Source organism: Schistocerca gregaria, chromosome X (assembly GCF_023897955.1).
Source record: "Schistocerca gregaria isolate iqSchGreg1 chromosome X, iqSchGreg1.2, whole genome shotgun sequence".
Classification (NCBI taxonomy): domain Eukaryota; kingdom Metazoa; phylum Arthropoda; class Insecta; order Orthoptera; family Acrididae; genus Schistocerca; species Schistocerca gregaria.
This window is the reverse complement of record NC_064931.1, coordinates 579,860,373-579,880,893: the sequence shown is the minus strand read 5'-3', so window position 1 is coordinate 579,880,893 and position 20,521 is coordinate 579,860,373. Positions and strand designations below refer to the sequence as shown.

The following is a 20,521-nucleotide window of genomic DNA, read 5'->3' as shown; positions in this document are numbered from 1 at the left end:
TGCAGTTTGGAATTCTGTGTGATGGACTCGATAGATGTCTGCCTGTTACACATTAGGACTCTCTTCAACAGTCGGTGGTCTCTGTCAGTCAACAGACGAAGTCGACCTGTACGATTTTGTGCTGTACGTGTCCCTTGACGTTCCCATTGCACTATCATATCGTAAACTCAGGACCTAGAGATGCTTAGGAGTGTGGAAATCTTGCGTACACACGTATGACGGCAAGTGACACCCAATCACCTGACCACGTTCGAAGACCGTGAGTTCCGCTGAGGGCCCCATTCTGCTCCCTGTCGATGTCTAATGACTACTGAGGTCGCTGATATGGAGTACCTGACGGTAAGTGGCAGCACAATGTACCTAATATGAAAAGATACGTTTTTGGGGTGTCCGGATACTTTTATCACATAGTGTATAATTTGCCAGTGCGTCAGGACCAGTGAACGTGACAATTGGTGACCAGAGTGATGCGACGGGCAGGGGCGCGAGGCCAGGTACCGTGTGTGTGTGTGTGTGTGTGTGTGTGTGTGTGTGTGTGTGTGTGTGTGTGTGTGTACACTATGCCCAGCATAAGTTTAACTTCGTTCCGAAATTGTGATCGGTACAGCTGATTAACCTCCATGTCGACTCCCTTTTCTTTACCCCTATCAGGAACCTCAGAGATCCAAAATATAGCCTACAAAAGCTGAGCTTCGTTCAAAAGTTGTCTAGTAACACAGAAACTGCTTATTTAATTTACGAGCTACAAATGCATACATACTGCCCATCGGGCATTTATTTATTTACACGCCATTTCCACCACTTTGCTCCTCTTCTACTTTCAAATTAATGCGAGCTTATTCATTTTATTTCTTCTACAGTTGCCATCATAGTATATCTGCTTAACTAAATAATTTTTGGACTCACAACAAGATAATGTAGCTTGTTTGTGGTTAAATTATGAAAAGTGTAAAAACCAAAAGAATCGTTTATATCTAAACTAAAATTAAGTCTGCAACTGACGAAAACAGCAGGACCATCCAGAAGTGCTTGTGCGGCGACAGACTTAACTGGAATACGATTCTTCTTGTCTCAAGCTGTTGTAGCAAATTCAATGTTCTCGATGGTCTTGTAGACTGTTTGTTTAGAACGGCGGCGATATCTTCTGTACGGCATCTTGGCAGCGTTCAATGCAGTTGCCTGTGCAGCAGCAGCAGCGCGACTGATCCGCTGCGCGGAGATCGCTCGCTTACATACATGTTCGGTAGGTTAGATTTTATACGTATTTAGAAGTTTATGTATTTATTATCTCTGCAAATAAAAATTGTGACTTCTTTTTAACTCACTATTATGGAAACTACAGACGACAAAACCTGAATGAAGGATTTTATATGCAGTCTGTCCACGTACCAGTCTCACATAAAGTGGGGAAGAGGGGAGGAAGATCGTGGCAGCCACTTGGTGAGGAACAGAGAGGAGGAAGTGAATATTTCCCTCTTTATCTTACATTGTTACCGACTCAGGCGACACGACCCGATCAGCTGCTGTTGTACAAACAGCACGCAGATGTATCGTAGGGACGTTCGTGTTGAAATGTGTTGCTTATTTTTAGTAATGAATATGAACTTAAATCAATCCAGTTGCAATAAAACTTAGTGATTATAAGACAAATGACATTTAAAACACTTATTGAACATCTAAATGTGTGTCTCGCGTCACATCGTGTTTTGTTCCTCCCAATTCTTCGGGAAGTCAGTTTTGTAACCAATCGCGACGGGCCAGGAATATCTCCACCATCATTCATCGCTAAATGTTTTATTAATTAATACTGGAAGTATGTTCATCGAGCAGCTACAGTGCAACCCTTTGAATATAGCCGCTGGCAGCAGTTGAAAACATGACGTCATAGTCACAAAGACTACCGATTTGTGCCGGTATGTATGGAACAGAAATAGGGATCAAAGTGACACTGGGACAGGCGGTATAGCCTGTTTTTTGTATTAAATCTTGTGGTTTTATTGTTTTCATTATAAGAAATCATGTTTTAAATATCTGCATTTCAGAAGAATATTATGTAAAATATGATTTCTCATTGCAAGTTTTATCATAAGGTAAAAGTAAAATCTTTATTCTTTGTGCATTTCACTGGAGTGCACTGTGTGTGCAGCCGTGAACGGGACGATTTCGCTTGTGTGTACTGTTCACTCTTCAGCATCATGATTTGAAGCTTTGACCGCACGCGCGCTCACACTTTACGGTAAAAAAGTTTTCAGCACGGAAAGTTGCCCGCCAAATGGCGTGTACCATAATGGCCTCATTCGAACATTCTGCTACTATTGTGAGACACGAAACATTGAAATCTACTTGGTAGTGGTCGACAATAACTGTTTCCAAATATGACTAAGAGGTACCTCGAAGAAAATGCAGTGGAGCGGAGCGTTGCTTTCTGAAGGAAATAGAGGGAGTGTGTCGACCCAGACAGCGCAAAGCCGTCTCCACATCATCAGTTTGTGCTCTAAGCGTTCATTACGAACAGCAATACAATCCCACAGCAAATTGGTGCATGAAAGTACGCAAGGAACACGTGTAATGGAACGCGTATCAGTGGTGCCGGGTTTTGTTCACCCACTAGTGTAAGCGGCCAAGTATAAATGCACGTGTCAAGCATTCAGTCTCACGAGTTCAGCAGCGCGGTGAGTCAGCCACGCGTTTCATAGGTACGTACGGATGTCAGACGCATCTCATCGGTAAGACAGGTAATTTTAGGGTTGTGCAGCATCGAAACAGGATTTTCCATCCGATTTTCCAGCCTTACAGCCAACATTTCACCGAAGGATTAGTCTTTCTAAGCTATAGTGCACGAGCACACAACGCCATCCTGGTGAACCCCTTCCTCAAGGAGGGAGGAATCGACCGAACTAGTGTGAGAATGATTGGGACCAGTTGAAACTCGGAGTGCGCCTTCGTAGGAATCCGCCCAGCACAGTGGATTACATTTGTAAATGATACATCACGATAATGCTTCAGGGGTTTTGGTTATCTGTAGTGACTGTAATACTGCAGCAATCTTCAAAGAACTTTCATTCTCTACATACAGAACTGATCGCCTTCCACGTGGCTTTGATTTGTTTCGGCAACTGCAAACTCAGCAAAAAGTGAGTTAGGTTCCCTTTTTCTCGTTTCATGAACTTCTGTAAGCACTGCAGATAAATGTGCAAAGCGTCCTGACGACTTTATAGAAAATGGTCTGGTGACCGCTTTTTTAAAAGTTCAATAAATATAGTGAGTGTACTTGCTATAATTTTAAATAATGGCGTATATGAAATGTTAATGAGGAGCTGTACTATTGTGCTTTGATATATACACGTTGTCAATCAAAAGAATTAGTTCTTTCATCTTGCTTTAAATGTAGTGGGAGTTTCTTGAAGCATAGCAATAAGAATACAATAAGCAAGATCGAAAATTGCTATAAGCTGGTTGCAATTTCCTAGCAGTTAGCTGAAATAGCATCCTGCTGTGCACTATTCTAATTCTTTAGCAGTCATTCACTAGAGTAAATGAAATAAAACTATGAGGCAATGTAACCTGAACTGTAAATAATGCCTTAGCCTTGATTTCATTGGTCGTGTTTCAGCCACAGTTAGATGATTCACAGACTAGGACTGTTTGGAATATTTGTAGTGTGACTAAGACTTCTACTAGATTGTTTTTGACTAAAGAGTCTGAATGTACACAGAAAAGAGAGAACGAATTACCTTGTTTCATTGAAATGTCATAAGAAATAATGGAAGAAAGAAGATTATGGCTTAACATTCGTCGACGACAAGATAATTACAAATGGAATAAAACTAGATCGGACGCATGTCGGAATAAAATCCCCAGCAGTCATTCCAGCATTCACCTTGATCGATTTACGGAAACCACGAAAAAGTCGAGATTGTGGCTTGAAGTACAGTCCACCCAGTACCTTAACCACTGGTCATCTCCATTAGTAACATCGTTAAGAGCTTTCACTAAATCTTAAAAATGGATTATGGCAAATCAAAGGTTTAGAATGTGTATTTAATGGCCTCTACCGGACCTAGTAATCACCGGAAAGCTAAAAATAATAGTTACAAGCAGTTTGCAGCCTTGGCAGAGAACGTTGATGTGACGCCTTGTTTTGCCATGAATAGAGATGAGCATCTCGTAAAATTGATGTGGGAATATGTTCTCTGTATCAGAAACTTTAAATTGTCTGTAGATACGTACGTGTGATGAATATTGCAAAAGTTACAGCGAGTAAATCTCTAATTTGCATTGTCTGATTGTGTCCTCTAGAAGTCGCGAAAACTGAGCGAAGCGTAGACCCGTGTGGCATTCCTATGTGGGTTCGGACGTTCTGGTTTACACTGTAATTGACTAAGCCATTGTGATAAGCGCTGGAATTCTAAATTAACAACGGTAGCAGATTTCTCTCACATGCAGTCTTAGTTCTATAAATACGTCGACTTTTCCTATCCCGATGTGACTTAGGATGTATAAACTGTAATGTACACTGTAATAGAGAAAACACTGAGCAGAAACAACGAATGACCATGTGTGTGATACGATCAGGGTTGGCTGTCGGCAGAGGGAGGGCACACGGAGGGAATGGAAAGGTGGTTCATGCGTATGTTTATTCCTTGATTTCAGAAAAATAAAGGCTACAGCCAAGATAAACAACGTAGTTCAAAAATTGACACCAATAACGAAACGGTGTATGACATCGTGAGATAAGAGTTGCTTATGAATTCCAATTTTTTTTTATTTAGTGCAGCAGCAGTTTGAAATACGAAAAATAAATTTCCGACAGAGTCTGTAGCGGACAGCCCAGAACGAGTTATGTCACACGTTTACTTAGTAGCTGCTTCCGCGTTATGAAAATGCGATTGTCGTCTCCCTCGCGAAGGCAACGCAAATACGTTTCAAGATTGCCTGGCTAATTTTTCCACCTCGACATTCATTATCTTAAATATTTCCATATTAATTCTTTTGGTCTTGGGTGCTGCAGTATCTGTCATTATAGCTCTTTCAAATGTGTTTAACTATGTACAGAAGTGAAATCCATGATCTGTGCTATAAATTCTGAGACACATCTCAAATCTGGAGAATGGCAGCGATGATTATGTTAGTCCATCACCTATGAAACTACAACCGACTTTCTAAACACAACACGTTAAATTTCATTTTATTAATTATACACTGCTTTTAAGTAAAAATGTGTGATATTTTTGGAAGTAACAGTATATATCATAACACAGCTTCACTTCTTAGAGTCGTTGTACTTTGAAGAGTGGATCACATATGAGTGCAGTTTGAAAAACATGGCAACACACATACACTTAGATTAACAGCTAAAGGAAAATTCGTGGACCAGAATTATAAAAGGGGAGATGACAAAAGCTGATCAGCGTCTGCCAAGAAGGATCGAGCCAACTACAGCAAACGCACTTTCCCATATGCGTTACACTGACGAACATGGAACATGGCCAAGCAGGAGCGAAGATTTAATGTCCTTATCTGCTCTCCACCTCGCTGCTCATATGAAATGTTCATAAACGCTTTTTGACCAGGCTGATAGAAGCTGACCAGAAACATAGTCTTTCTGTTCCAGGAACCTAGTAATACCTAGCTCTAAAGTGATAACAGCAACTGCCTTTGGGAGATTACTCTGATGCTCAATGTTCGGTTTCAGATGATTGTTACTAAACTAAAAAGTAATGGGGAAGAGATTCCGTCTTACACAAAAAAACAAGTCCTTTTTGTTTCGAATATGCCAAGTAAGATGCCGAAGTTAAAGACAATGGACTTGCGAGAGGAACTGGATTCAATTCCCCGTTCAGTCATAAAGATGTTGGTTTGAAATGTTTTCCTGACACTGATAAGGCTAATAATACCTCGATGGTACGTTTGAAACCGACACTATTGATTGTATTGCCCTTCACTGGCGTACCTGAGCTTGTGTTCTTTCACTAACAACCACATTTTCGACAGGATGTTAAAGCTGGTTCTTTCTTCCTTTGCCTTTTAGTATGTTGCTAAGCAAACATATTTCAGCAATTTCGCACGATTTACATTTAGGTTTTCTGCCTAAGCTATTGTCTGAAGGTTTCGAAGTTGACGTCGAAAGTAATATAGCTATGAATATGTAGCAATAAAAGTAGGAAACTTTCTGAATGTACACTATATGAACACAAGTATCCGAATACCTGGTTGAAAATGACTTACATGTTTGTAGCGCCCTCCACCGGTAATGCTGGAGTTCAGTATGGTGTTGGCCCACCCTTAGCCTTGATGACAGCTTCCACTCTCACAGGCATACGTTCAATCAGGTGCTGGAAGGTTTCTTGGGGAATGGCAGCCCATTGTTCATGGAACGCTGCACGGAGGAGAGGTATCGACGTCGGTTGGTGAGGCCGGGCACGAAGTCGGCGTTCCAAAACATCCCAAAGGTGTTCTATACGATTCAGGTCAGGACTCCGTGCAGGCCAGTCCATTACAAAAAAATGGTTCAAATGGCTTTGAGCACTATGGGACTTAACTTCTAAGGTCATCAGTCCCCTAGGGCTTAGAACCATTTAAACCTAACTAACCTAAGGATATCACGCACGTCTATGCCCGAGGCAGGATTCGAACCTGCGACCATAGCGGTCGCGCAGTTTCAGACAGTCCATTACAGGGATGTTATTGTCGTGTAACAATTCCGCCACAGGTCGTCCATTATGAACAGATGCTCGATCGTGTTGAAAGATGCAATGGCTATCCCCGAATTGCTCTTCAACAGTGGGAAGCAGGAAGGTGCTTAAAATATCAATGTAGGCCTGTGCTGTGATAGTGCCACATCGTTAAGTTTAGTGGATCCAGTACACACAAAGTTAGTTTCGTAATATTAACATGGAAAGTGAGCTTTTCGCGTATGTTGCATGAACCCTTTACTCTAGGATTAAAAGTAGCGCGGAACGTCGAAAGTACTGCAAATATTCACCAGTACATAGTATAAATGATGTTACTTGACATATTCATTTAAAAAATACTGTGTGTGTAAAAAAAAAGCTGTTGTTACAGACTGCAAAACTGTTTTCATGTAGTGAAAATGAACGTTACACTCACTGCAGGTGTCTTCTAATGTAACAGAGGAGCAATATAGATTATAAAACAGTTGGCTTTATTGTATTATATCACTCCTCACAGCTACCTTCACAATTTTCAGGCAGTAGTTTAAATAATGAGGTCCACTACAGGAAATAAGTAGGTGCCATTTTAGATCTAGCTATGTGTAAGAATGTATAAAACGAAAACCCGGAAGTTACCCACCCATAGAAGCAGGCCTGATATTCGTCGAAATTAATTACATACAGCGACTTTTTTAATGTACATATTTCGACATACTGTCGTAGGCTTCACGGTAAGGTGCTGTTCTCCTAGGCTGATAATTTCTTTCTCTTCAGTACATTGTACTGTATTAAAACGCGGTATGTCACTTATTTTACTGTACAATCTGTTGATTGTAAACAGGAAATAACCGTAACGTACCTTAAAATTACATCAGTGCACGCACTAAGCGAGCTCCAATAGAAAGCCTGTACTCAATTACATGAGCAGACAGTTTTTTTTTCAATTCTTCATAATTTCCTAAGTACTGGGCATATCAATTTTCTACGTCAGCAGTGGTACGTGTTATTGTCAGCTGCAAGCTGCTTTCCCGTAAACGAGAAAAAGCATTACAAAACATTAAATTATTCTCTGTATCCCCCGTGTCCAAGAAATCGAACCTAGGAAAGAGCGGATTGCAGGGACGTCTTCTACATAACTGCGGCTGTGTCTTCGCTGTGTGTAGACTGAATTATAACTAACGATGCCTTAGTTACCCTAGTTCAATCATGTGAATTTAAACAGCACCGTTTTGCATTTTAGTGTGCCATAACCTTTTATACGAATGACAAAAATAAATGCTTGGGTCAAGAAAAACTTAATTAGGTAGTAGTCTCAAATTTATCCAAGCATTTATCAAAAACTGAAATATAATCACCTAAATTTACCCATAATTTTTCCTAGCCCACCTCAAGTCATTTTAGACAGATTTCATTTCATATGAAACTAGTGCAATGACTATACGGGTGGTAGTGATCATGTAAGAGGCTAAGATAATTGGACACCACGTCGGTCATCTCGGAAATGCACTGTCTGGTGGTACGTAGCTGAGGCGTGTGTATATCCTGCCCGCTTTATGATTACACCCAGCGGTGTCTACGAGTCTCCATCTCGCCTCTATTTCCAGTACTGATGTAGAACTTGACATACTGTCTTGAGTGATATGTCCTTTTCTATCACTTTCATTTTACTACGGATGTAGAGAATGCAGTTTTCCCCCTACAATCGCTTTCGCTAAATTTTGTTCAGTATGACATGACATCTTGATGTAATCAATATTTGGTGTCCCACTTCCGTATTGATCCTTGCTGGCATAAGTGGGGCTTGATACAAATGTCCCTAAGATTCTATTGTCAACTGACCGCTTATCCCTTCTCATTCGATTGTTTCCAGAAACTCTCCCTACAACACACACTTATTTTAAGTGTCGATACTCCAGAAATAAGTTGCAGTCTCAGTAATTTAGCCTGAAGTCTACAGTGCATAATGGGAACTAAATTTGAATAGTACCCTCGATGTATACGGTTTTTTTACCCTACCTGACCTCCGCAAGAAGAAATAATGTCGAATATAAAAAGAATACTTCCGGTAGCACTAGTTTGCGCCAGAACAAAAGGTGGGAGGACCTTGTCCTTACAATTTATAGCCGTCAGAGAACTACTCGTACAAAGCTATGGCCTGTACACTCGTTAATTCTGATAAATACCTACACTATCATTCCATCTCAATAACATTCCAATATGATGTCTGCTATTGAGGGTTTGTAACGCATACTTTCTCCAGAAATTGAAATGTCCATTTTAAGGTTGTTAATTAAATCACGACCACTGAGAACAAAACTTGGTGTTGTTCAGTATATCTGCATCAATAGTGTTGTCCGTCCTCCGCCTTCTCTCATGAGGGTATTTTATTGCTTATGAAACGTGGACTTACTTATATAGAACGCCACCACTATTGTGGGTAAGATGGTTGATATTCTGCGTCGTACAGCTGTTTGCAAGGCTAGGTGAGCTACACCGTGACGCCCTTTTTATCATCTCTGGCTGTATTTAGATGCCTTCCTTTACGAATTTCTGAACAAGTCACGATGTTTGAAGTCGAGTACGGAGTCCTAATAATCTTCTTAGTGACATGTATCTGCTAAATCACTATACGTCTGAATGACTATTATTTAGCGAATACTATGTGACACCACAATCAGTTTACTGATGTACTGCACCAGACTGACTATTATCGACGTGAATTCTAATACCAAATACAGTCGAAACTAGAAGTTTCCATGCTTGAGCAAGACACCATTTACCGACTACGTGTCTATTTCTCTAAATTTCAGAGCGTAGTTTCAACATGACGACTTCGTATACTGATCATGTGTTAGAAGAACCGTGAAGCCAAATTTGTCACACAGACGGCAGTCTCTCTTTGTTTTAATCGTGAAGCATTAAGTCTACACGTCTGCAAACCGTATGAAAACGTATGGACTGGACACTGAGACCTATCCTCTTTGGCACGCTTAATTATCGCTAAGATGTAATATTGAAATCTCGCCGTAGTTAGCTTTTGCTACCAAATCTTTTGTAGTCTATCAAAGATAACATCAACTCCACAAGAGCTATTACTTTTTGTCAGATTGTACCATGTTATTAATTTCAAATAGAGTTGGTTATAACAACATAAATTTTGCCAACTCAGAGTCTACAAAATAACAAACACTGCAATCTTCCTCCAGAAATTGAGATATTAGTGTATTATAAGACTCTAAGGCATTTCACAAGTTCTTTAATCCAAACTGCAGTCTTTCAACGTATTACGATTTTAACTTCCTTTTTTATAGTATTCTCACCAGTCTTAACTTACAGTAATTCCATGTTTCAGATAAGTAATGCCATTTATGTATCCGAAGATAAAGATCGTATGCAGTCCACTTCAGCAAACATGAATAAATTTCCATGCCAATACAAACACATTCACACTCAGACACACACACACACACACACACACACACACACACACACACACACACACACACACACTCACGCACGCATGAAATCACAAGCGTACACACAGTACATGAGCATTTGACACAGAGCCGTGATAAATGTTTTGTAATCCTCGGCAGCTGTAGAGCGGAGTGAATAAGGCGATGTTGTCTCTGTCTTGTGTTCCCAGCGGGCGTGACGTGCTACACGTGCGTGAACGTGTCGGACAACCTGATCTGCAACCAGTACGCCATCGACCGGCCCTGTCCGCACGGTAAGTACATGCCCGCAGCAATTCACCACAGGCGACAGGTTTAGTCCGCACAAAACCTCCAGTTTCATCGCAGCGTGAACATTTCGATGTACATACCAGCTACAGCCTTGTCACACCACATGTCACTGGTTCGCTGATATTGCGTAGCGTTCCGCAAAGCATACTGCCGAGGTCACATAAAACAGGAGTTTATAGTAGTCACCTTTCTACATGATTTATTATTGTCATTAGGTGACTGCCTTTCAAGACTAAACCAGTTGTGTGACGAGGATTCTGTCTTTTTGTCTTTATGTTGTAATGCACAGCTCTTTTACAGTTACAGCACTCGCTAGTCATCAAACATAATACAGCTTAAATAGCTAGATCCTCGAACGCTAAAAAGATTCAGGTCCACAAGAAAATAAAAAGAAAAAAACTGAAACTATAAGTTCCAGAAGTTCAGAAGATATCACAGGAGGCAATCAGCGACACTTGATAACAACGTAAATTTCATGAGTGTTTCACGCAACCTAGGCCTCGTAGCACAGATATCGAGCGGACTGTACAGCAGGCAGAGATGAGAAATTTGCCAGAGGCCAACGGAGCGGGGCGATATCATACTCAAAGAGTCCAGTGGCAGTGGCGTTTCAGGAGACGATGGCTTAGCGCAGCTACCGATGATCTGCTTGAAGTGGCTTGCCGAGAGATCTGATCTCCGTCTACTCTGCGGCCTGTTCTATCGCCATATGTCTGGTTTCGCAGGCAGTCAAAGTTAGTGGCCAGCGCCCATGTGTCGTAGTAACGGCCTTTTATGGAGGAGCCGCTAAATCTACGATATCCACTCTCGTTGCCACCAGCACATCTTCCTCCTTCGATGGGGTCTGTGGAAAAACATACTACGTTCCCTTATCGCGTCAAAGTTCTATGAAATCTTGAGGTTTCAACTAGTTCTTCCATCTTCGTCACATTACGTCAGCTATATAATGACTTGTCTCGGCAAGTGGTGGCTCAGGGTTAAGAGAAGCCGAAAGCAGTAAGAAAAATAACATCGGGAAACCGAAAGAGACGACGCCTAAGGAAAAGATTTCGGAATGTACTGCAAAAACAAAACTTCGAGAAGACGATCTCTGAAGTCGTCGGTGCCTTAACAATTATTCCGTGCAGCAACGATCATCTAGGATGAGCAAGCCGTGGGTGTCGCTCGACCACACAACAAAGGTGGGTGTTGGTAGCCCTGAGCGAGGCCGCACGTACAGAGACAGAGCTCTCGTGAAAGATAAATAATTTAGGTCGTAATTAATTATAGTGGCACACTTTTAACTAATTAAATACGTTCTTTAGTGTACTCTTCAAGCCCACCATTAAAAGTTTTTCTTTTGTTTGCGTAGTGTTCCAGTAATCGCGAAAAGTTCGTTTTCTTCACATTTCGCGGCTTTGCCTAACTTTCCGAGTGTGCATACTTAGCGTTATACCGCAATCTTAAGTGCATTTGCTATAGATTAACTGATTAAATACGTTAATTAGTGTGCTCTTCAAGCTTGCAATTAAAGGTTTTCCTTTTATTTGCGTATTCTTCGAGCACTCGCAAAAAGTTCGTTTTGGTTACATTCGGCTGTTTAGGCCTAATTTTTGAACGTGCATATTTAGCGTTATACCACAAATTTAAGTGCATTTGCTAATAGTTTACTTACATATTAGTATCCGAAACATATTTAGTGTCCTTTTACATCTGTATTTAATATATTATCGTTATCACTTTGTAAATCCTTTAACTAATTTCCAAACTACCATGGATAATAAGTGTGTGAGCTGCAGTAGGAAAGTTAGTTCAGGGGTTTTGTGTAGTTGTTGTGACTTGTGACAGGTGGTTTCATTGGGGAAATTGTAGCGGCATGGGGATTGGGGAAGCAAACGAGACTCTTGCATTCTTTTGCAGGGTTTGCTCAAGAGATAGGATTATAGCTGAACAGGAGGAGAAAATTAGAGCCCTTTAGGCTGATTTGGCCAAAGCGAGGGAGGAACTGAAGAGGTTAAGGGGTGAGGAGGGTAAACAGCGGTGGGAAGTGGTAGCTGGGAACAGGGGCCACAGAAAGAGAACAGTGTCAAACAGTTTCCCAATTGGTACAACCAATAGATTTGCCTTCCACCACAGTTAAGTAAGGAAGAGGCTCCAGTGGATGTAGATGTGGTTACGATGCAACAGAATCTCACTAGGAAACCAACTGTTTCAAAAAAAGTAGATAGTAAGAGGAAAATACTGTTACTAGGTAGTAGCCATGGAAGAGGTGTGAGCCAGATTTTGCAGGAAAAATTAGGTGACTGGTACCAGTTCACAAACTTTTTCAAGTGAAGTGCATGTCTTAGCCAGGTGGTGGAGGATATAGGTTCCTTGTGCAAGGGTTTCTCAAAGCAGGATCAAGTGATGATAGTGGTTGGAGTGGGAAACAGTACTGATAGGGATTAGGGCTACAGTATTCATTGTGACCTGGTGAAAATATCCTCTGGAATGTTGGGCTGGTGCCTGCTTACGCGCGGCATGATCAGTCCCAGCTGAGCTTCTCTGTCATGAGGGTAAATATGGAGTTGGATCAGTGGCGTAGGGCGGCCACTGTCAGACATTGGATCGGTTCCTGTCGAGGCTATCGATAATGGGGATTTCACAAGGCATGACCTAAACCTCAATAGGAAAGGGAACGGTAAACTGGTAGGGTTGTTAGCGAAATCCATAAGGGGGCACACTAGTGCTCATGGATGTACCAAATTTTTAAACTAATATCGGTGTCCAATGGGAATTTCAGGCAGGCAGGTGCTAAAGAGGTCCAAAACTCACAAGATTCTCACAACAGAAAAGTAAATAATAATGATACCATATTTAACCAAATTATTGGTGATTTAAGAAAAAAGTAGATTCTCACAAAAGTAAAGTAAAAAATAATGTTACCATTTTTCACCATAATATTCCGGGATTGAAGAATGAAGTAGATGAGCTCCTGGTTTGTTTAGATGACACTGAATATCATAACGTAATAGATATACTATGCCTGTCTGAGCATCACATTGTGTCTGATATCGAAAAGGTAAATATCAATGGTTATAAACTAGCTGCAGATATGAGTAGAGAGAATAAGGTGAGAGGTGGAGTTCCCATGTATGTCGAAAGTTATCACTGTGTAATAAGCTTAGATACAAAAAAAGTTTTGTCTAGAGCAACATATAGAAGCATGTGCCTGTCAACTTAAGCTGAAGGAGGGCTCTTTTATAATTGTAACAGTATATAGGTTCCCTTAAGGAAACTTTCATTATTCCTGGAAAACTTGGATGCCTTGTGGTGCTATCTGTCAGATAGGGGAAACCAAATTATTATTTGTGGGGACCTCGATGTTGATTCACTGAAAGAGTTTAATAGGAAGTATGACCTAAAAGTCTTGCTCGCTTCTTTCAGTTTGACATCGGTCGATTATTTTCCTACTTGGGTAGTAAAGGACAGCAGCACATTGATAGATAACACTTTTATATACCAACATAAGTTTAAAAAAATAAATTCTTGTCATGTTGAGAATGGTCTTTCTGATCATGGTACTCAGCTAGTTATATTATATGACATAGCTCCATTCAGTAATTCAAAACTACCCTCCTAAGTTGTGCGTTCAATTAATGACTCAACAATTAGAAATTTCAGAGAAGATCTTCAGCAGTTAGACTGGAATGAGTTGTACAGTGAACCCGATGCTAATATAAAATATAACTTAGGTCATGATACACTTGTAAGAGAATATGAGAACTGTTTCCCCAAGAAAGTAGTTAAATCTAATTATAAGAAATCATGCAAAAAACCTTGGCTTACTAAAGGAATAAAAATATATTGTAACCACAAAAGGGAACTGTATCTAACGACAAGAAAGAGGAATGACCCAGAAATAGCCAAATATTATAAAAACTACTGTGCTACATTAAGAAAGGTTATTAAAAAGTCCAGAAGCATGTGCATTATGTCTGCCATTAAAACCTCTGATAACAAAGTCAAAACAATTTGGAATATTATTTCAAGGGAGACAGGGTAACCAAGAGTACAGGATGACGGAATTACCACCAAAGCGAATAGAAACTTGACAAACAACAGGCCGGAAGTCTAAAACATTTTGAATAATCATTTTTTAAATGGTGCTGAGAAAATAGGATCTAAATGTCATTAGAAGAAGCAAGGCAGTTAATGGAAGAGGCCTTACCCACACGATTTGATACAATTGAAATTGCACCCACCTCTCCTTCTGAAATTAGGAAGATGATAAACTCTCTCAAGAATAAAAGCTCACATTGAATTGATGGCATTTCCAGAAGGATAATAAAAGCTTGTTCCCAAGATATAAGTGGGATTCTTAGCCACATATGTAATAGCTCTCTGAAGCAGGGCATTTTCCCAGATAGAATGAAGTATGCCATTGTTAAACCACTGCATAAAAAAGGGGATACGTCTGATGTCAACAACTACCGCCCAGTCTCTCTTGTGACTGCTTTATCCAAAATTCTTGAAAAAGTAATGTATTGTACAGTAGCTTCACACCTTTATAAAAATAAAGTTTTAATAAAATGTCAGTTTGATTTCCAGAAATGTTTTTCAACGGAAAATGCTATATATACTTTCTCTAATGAAATATTAAATGCTCTGAGTAACTGGAAGTCACCAGTTGGGGTTTTTTGTGATCTCTCAAAGGCTTTTGATTGTGTAAATCATAGAATACTTCTAGATAAGCTCAAGTATTATGGTATGAATGGGACAGCGCTCAAATGGTTTAAATCATACCTAACTGGAAGAGTGCAGAAATTTGAAATAAGCAGTTCACATAACATGCAAAAAACTGGTGATTTTTCAAACAGGGGAACAATGAAGAATGGGATGCCGCAAGGTTCGGTCTTGGGTCATCTGCTGTTCTTAATATATATGAATGACTTGCCATTCTATATTCACGAAGATGCAAAGCTGGTACTTTTTGCCGATAATACAAGAGTAGCTATCACACACAACAGACAAGAATTAACTGCTGAAATTGTAAACAATGTTTTTCAGAAAATCATTAAGTGGTTCTATGCAAATGGGCTCTCATTAAACTTTGACAAAACACAGTATATACAGTCCAACACAGTAAATGGAATGACACCATTAATAAATATAGACTTCGATCAGAAATCGGTAGCTAGGTCTATGCATTGATGAAGAGTTGAACTGGAAAAAACACACTGAAGATCTGCTGAAACATTTCAGTTCAGCTACTTATACTATTAGGATGGATGCAAATTTAGGCGATAACCATCTCAGTAAATTAGCCTACCACGCCTACTTTCATTCTCTGCTTTCGTATGGCATCATATTCTGGGGTAATTCACCATTGAGTAAAAGAGTGTTCATTGCACAAACTAGTGTAATCAGAACAATTGCTGGAGCTCATCCAAGACCATCCTGCAGACACTTATTTAAAGAGCTAGGGATCTTCACTGTAGCTTCACAATATGTATATATTCACTTACGAAATTTGTTATTAACAATCCGAACGAATTCAAAACTATTAGCAGTGTACATGGCTACAACACTAGTAGAAAGGCTGATCTTCACTACTAAAGGTTAAATCTAACTTTAGCTCAGAAGGGGGTAAATTATGCTGCCACAAAAGTCTTTGGTCACTTACCTAATAGCATCAAAAGTCTGACAGATAGCCATATAGCATTTAAAAGGAAATTAAAAGAATTTCTGAATGGCAACTCCTTCTACTCATTAGATGAACTTTTGGAAATAGTAAGTGGGTAATTTCCCCACCCCCACCAAAAAAAATTAAAAAATATTAAGTGTCATGTAACATTTTGTGTAATGTAATATCTTGTATAAACATCTTTCATTAACCCGAGACGTTCCACATCATTAGAAGTGTCGTATTCATTGTCTATGGAACAAGTACTAATCTAATCTAATGTAACCTAATCTAATCTCCAGGGACAGCAAATCATAGTGGCCATTGGGTGAGCCGATCAGTTGAACTGAGCTGACCTCAAGTCTGCAACTCGTAGCGCTTCCTCTTGGCGGGCAGTGAAACTTACATCAGCCTTTAGGCCCCAGTACACGTCAAACAATTAGTCTAACTTTACTATGTTTGCCAAACATTTGACCGTGTGCGATGTTGTTCAACATGCTCCTCAAGCATAGACCGCATTTGACCGCAAGCATAGACCACATTTGACGTGTTTGCAAGAAACTTTGATTGACAGAAACCTTGACAAGATGGCAGATACTGTTTGTGTCAACGTTTCGCTGCAAATGTTTAGAGAAAAATTGTTTTATTACAATTTATCTCACTGTATCGTAAGTTTCGACAACTAAGGAAACTACGATCAAGGATAAAAACAAAATAGCACTGGTAGTTAACAAAATGGTATTGTAGAGGTTTCTCAGTCATATATTACGCAGGTGAAGTTATGAACAGAATCAGTAATCTGCGCATAACATGCAAGTGGGAGTGCAATGAAATAAAAACAAAATAGAAGTTACCTGGTTCTTCCATGAGTGATGTGGACTATACGTCCCAACGTTCTGGAATTTTAATGAACTGTCATTACTGGGTGAGAATAAATGTTCGTCAACTGGTACCCTACTTGTGTATTCCAGTGTGAAGACGAAGTAACTAATCAGGTTATTAAAAGTTTCCCGTCCATCCTCAAAAAGTTGATGTAATCATCAGTTGCTGATTGTAACATTTTCATTAATAGGTTTTCATGTGTATCTCTGTATTTCTCTCTCATTTTAAACCATTCCGTGTACAAGTGTCTTGTTTTCTTCTTCTTCTTCTTTAAACACAGTTAATGGTAGAAATACTTTATCTGCGTTCGTAGCCATTCCTGTTAGCGTCACAATAGAAAATGCAAAATGCTCGAAAAGCGTCTGCTACAAGTACACACATTGTTTGTACATGTACGGGCTTGTCTGACAAATTCGCAAATAGATTATGGTGCATTTGACGAGCTTTTTTCATTTATGGGGAATCCTTGAGCAAGGAACTGTTCGATTCACTCCATGGAAAATTCAAAATTGTAAGTTAACTGCTGAAGTTCTTAATATCTTGTATGCTTTCACAGTATTCACATCACAATGGATCGAAGTGCGGCAGCTTGTGCAGTCTTAAGGACTTACAGTTGAAGGTAATAAAGGTTTTTATAACAAGAAAATGCTTCGAAAATACATCCCACAATTAAAAAATTAGGTAAGTTTCTTTTCTCCCTAAACTAAGAGTAATTTTTCATTAGAAACGTATTCCAGCTCTTATTATCTAAACTGTCTGGTAATATACATTTCTCACTACAGAGGACTTCGCAGATAGATTGACCTGAATCCTGTGTTTATCGCCGATGGCTGCACAAATGTCGTAAATGCAGGCTTCCCTCATTATCCTGGAGCTGAATTTTATCTTTGAGTAGCGGAGCTCACTATGAATTAGGAAATGATGACGTAGGAAATTTTCTTGCTAAAGATGTTTCAGATGAAGAAATTGCCCGTACGGTGCAAACTGTGTTGCAGGTATTCAGGATTACTGGTTATTAAAGCTACATTAGTACGTACCGCAGTATGAGTTTAGAATAATAACTGGTTGTGCTGTCTGGTTCCCATTAGTGTTTCTGCTGATAAATAAAAAGCAATTTAAAATTGTCACTGCTAATGACAGTGAGTAAAAGCAAATTGACAAAGTTAATTTTTTTAATGGTTAGAACCATGACAAAGTACGTGACAGTATGTTTCTTTGACAAAATATGTATCATAAATGAGATACTTTAATTGCAAATGAGACGTTCTGTATCAGATTGTTGAAATAAATAATATTTTCATTGCGTCAGTTTCGATTTTGATTAAATTTGGTGTAAATTACACGCACGATAAGCTTAATAATTGGTATAAGAGCATAAGAACGTTGCAACAACATCGTTTTTTACAGTAATTTCCTGGGACAGCAAGGTCTGAGACATTCAAAATTAAAAGTCAGGGAAAATGGTCTTTAAATGTAATCTGTTGTGGATTTTCAGGTTAAATAAAAACTTCTGTTCCTTAGGTTCTCGACTCATTTTTACGAATATATTGACTTCGTGCTTTTATCTTGGCGATATAAGCTTCTATTACTACCATCTGTTGCAAGGCACGAATTGCAACTATATCTTTTCCTGTATTCAAGTGAGAGTTGCATTAAAACAAACAAACTCACAATAACCAAAACTCGCGAACACAAACTACTGTAAAGCGCCAACTGAGAGAAACCGATCGGCACCAAAATTTGCTGTTCCTAGACTCAAGTATGTACTCTATATGTTAGTTGAATGCTTCTATCTTTGGATTTATATCGTCGATGTAGACAGAGAAGACACTTGTAGTTCTTGCATCAATGTGCTAATTACTGCACACTTATGTGCCTTACTTGAATGTACAGATGAAGCTATGCTGAACAACTGTTGGGTTCGCGAAACTAATAGGGAAGCTTATTTTGGAAAGGATTCGTGTCATTGTACCTGAAATATAACGATACATCGAGAGTCTACAGTGGCGTGTTTGCTGCTCTTGAGTAGCTCTTCAATTGGCTTCCGTCTCACTCCTGCTTACCAACTTTGGACTACTTGTCTCGCGGTAAACCAGCATCAGCCAACCCATTTTTCTTTGGGCAATGGTGTAAGAGGACTGCACGAACTCAATGATCTCTATAGATCTACATGCCTCGTGAGATATTTTCCTGCGGTTCTTCATAGTGAGGTGCGTTTCTGTACTCAATGATTTCGTTACTGACACTCATTTTCTTCTGTAGAGCTCTCATTATACTTCGCTAGCGCGCCTTTGAATAGATATAAAAAAGTTTCTGTTCACGTCAAGCGCAAGGATTCGTCATAGGCCGATCTCATCTCTCATCGTAATCCACGAACATACACCGACACTTAGGCCATCACTTCCTCTCTTAATTAGCTGGAGGGTAAGGCTGTATACAATTTCGTATTTCATTGCAACACCTCTTCCTTTCTAACAGCACGACGAATACGAAATTTTCACCACTAAAAACATAACTTTCTCTTTGTGCTCCGAATGCCTGCATCGCCAAATGCCTGTCTGTCTATTATTCTGCTGCTGTTTTGCACCTAACGCCGATAATGCACGTCTTCAACAGCAAATACTGTCAAATATCTCTGGCTTAGTAATTCTGTAATAAAACTCTGTATCACTTTCTGGTAATAAGACCTAAGGCTTCTATAATTTTTTTTAAAATGATGTCATTATGCTTTCAGCTGTTATTGGTTATTTTAAACCACTAACAGCAAAAAGCAAGGTGATGTTATTTAATAACAATGTGTTTCAGTTTCTCTCCTTCCCTGAGGCGCAGGTGTAATCACAGGGACTATCCTTTTCTCCCGCTTTTCACCCCCTCCATCCTCCTTTGTAAGCTTATCAAACGGTTACCCACAACTCGTACCTCCTCATTAGCCCTAAAACTCACACCATCACCCTAGACGCTACCCTTCCAAATGCATCAACAAAGTGAATGAACAAAAAAGCTTATTCACAAAGCGTTCTACAGATTTTTTTATATTTCAGTGCAATAAAACCAAAACTAAGATATCTTTTTTCTGGCGTGTTAGTATAAAAAAGAGATATTCATCCACATATCTGCCCATGTAATAACCACTCAATCTAAATTACAAAAATAAACAGTTTCTTTAGTTTTATTTTCATATACACTCCTGGAAATGGAAAGAACACATTGACACCGATGTGTCAGACCCACCATACTTGCTCCGGACACTGCGAGAGGGCTGTACAAGCAATGATCACACGCACGGCACAGCGGACACACCAGGAACCGCGGTGTTGGCCGTCGAATGGCGCTAGCTGCGCAGCATTTGTGCACCGCCGCCGTCAGTGTCAGCCAGTTTGCTGTGGCATACGGAGCTCCATCGCAGTCTTTAACACTGGTAGCATGCCGCGACAGCGTGGACGTGAACCGTATGTGCAGTTGACGGACTTTGAGCGAGGGCGTATAGTGGGCATGCGGGAGGCCGGGTGGATGTACCGCCGAATTGCTCAACACGTGGGGCGTGAGGTCTCCACAGTACATCGATGTTGTCGATA

At 39.9% G+C, this 20,521-nt stretch overlaps 1 protein-coding gene across 1 annotated transcript in view; it reads left to right on the top strand.

The window, feature by feature from the left end:
• Window positions 1-20,521, top strand: part of LOC126299427 (ly6/PLAUR domain-containing protein 6B-like) — a 1,925,736-nt gene that overhangs the window by 1,775,293 nt on the left and 129,922 nt on the right. Inside the window, exon 4 of the mRNA XM_049991326.1 lies at window positions 10,321-10,404. Coding sequence (XP_049847283.1) covers window positions 10,321-10,404 — 84 coding nt within the window. The remainder of the gene's footprint in view (window positions 1-10,320; window positions 10,405-20,521) is intronic.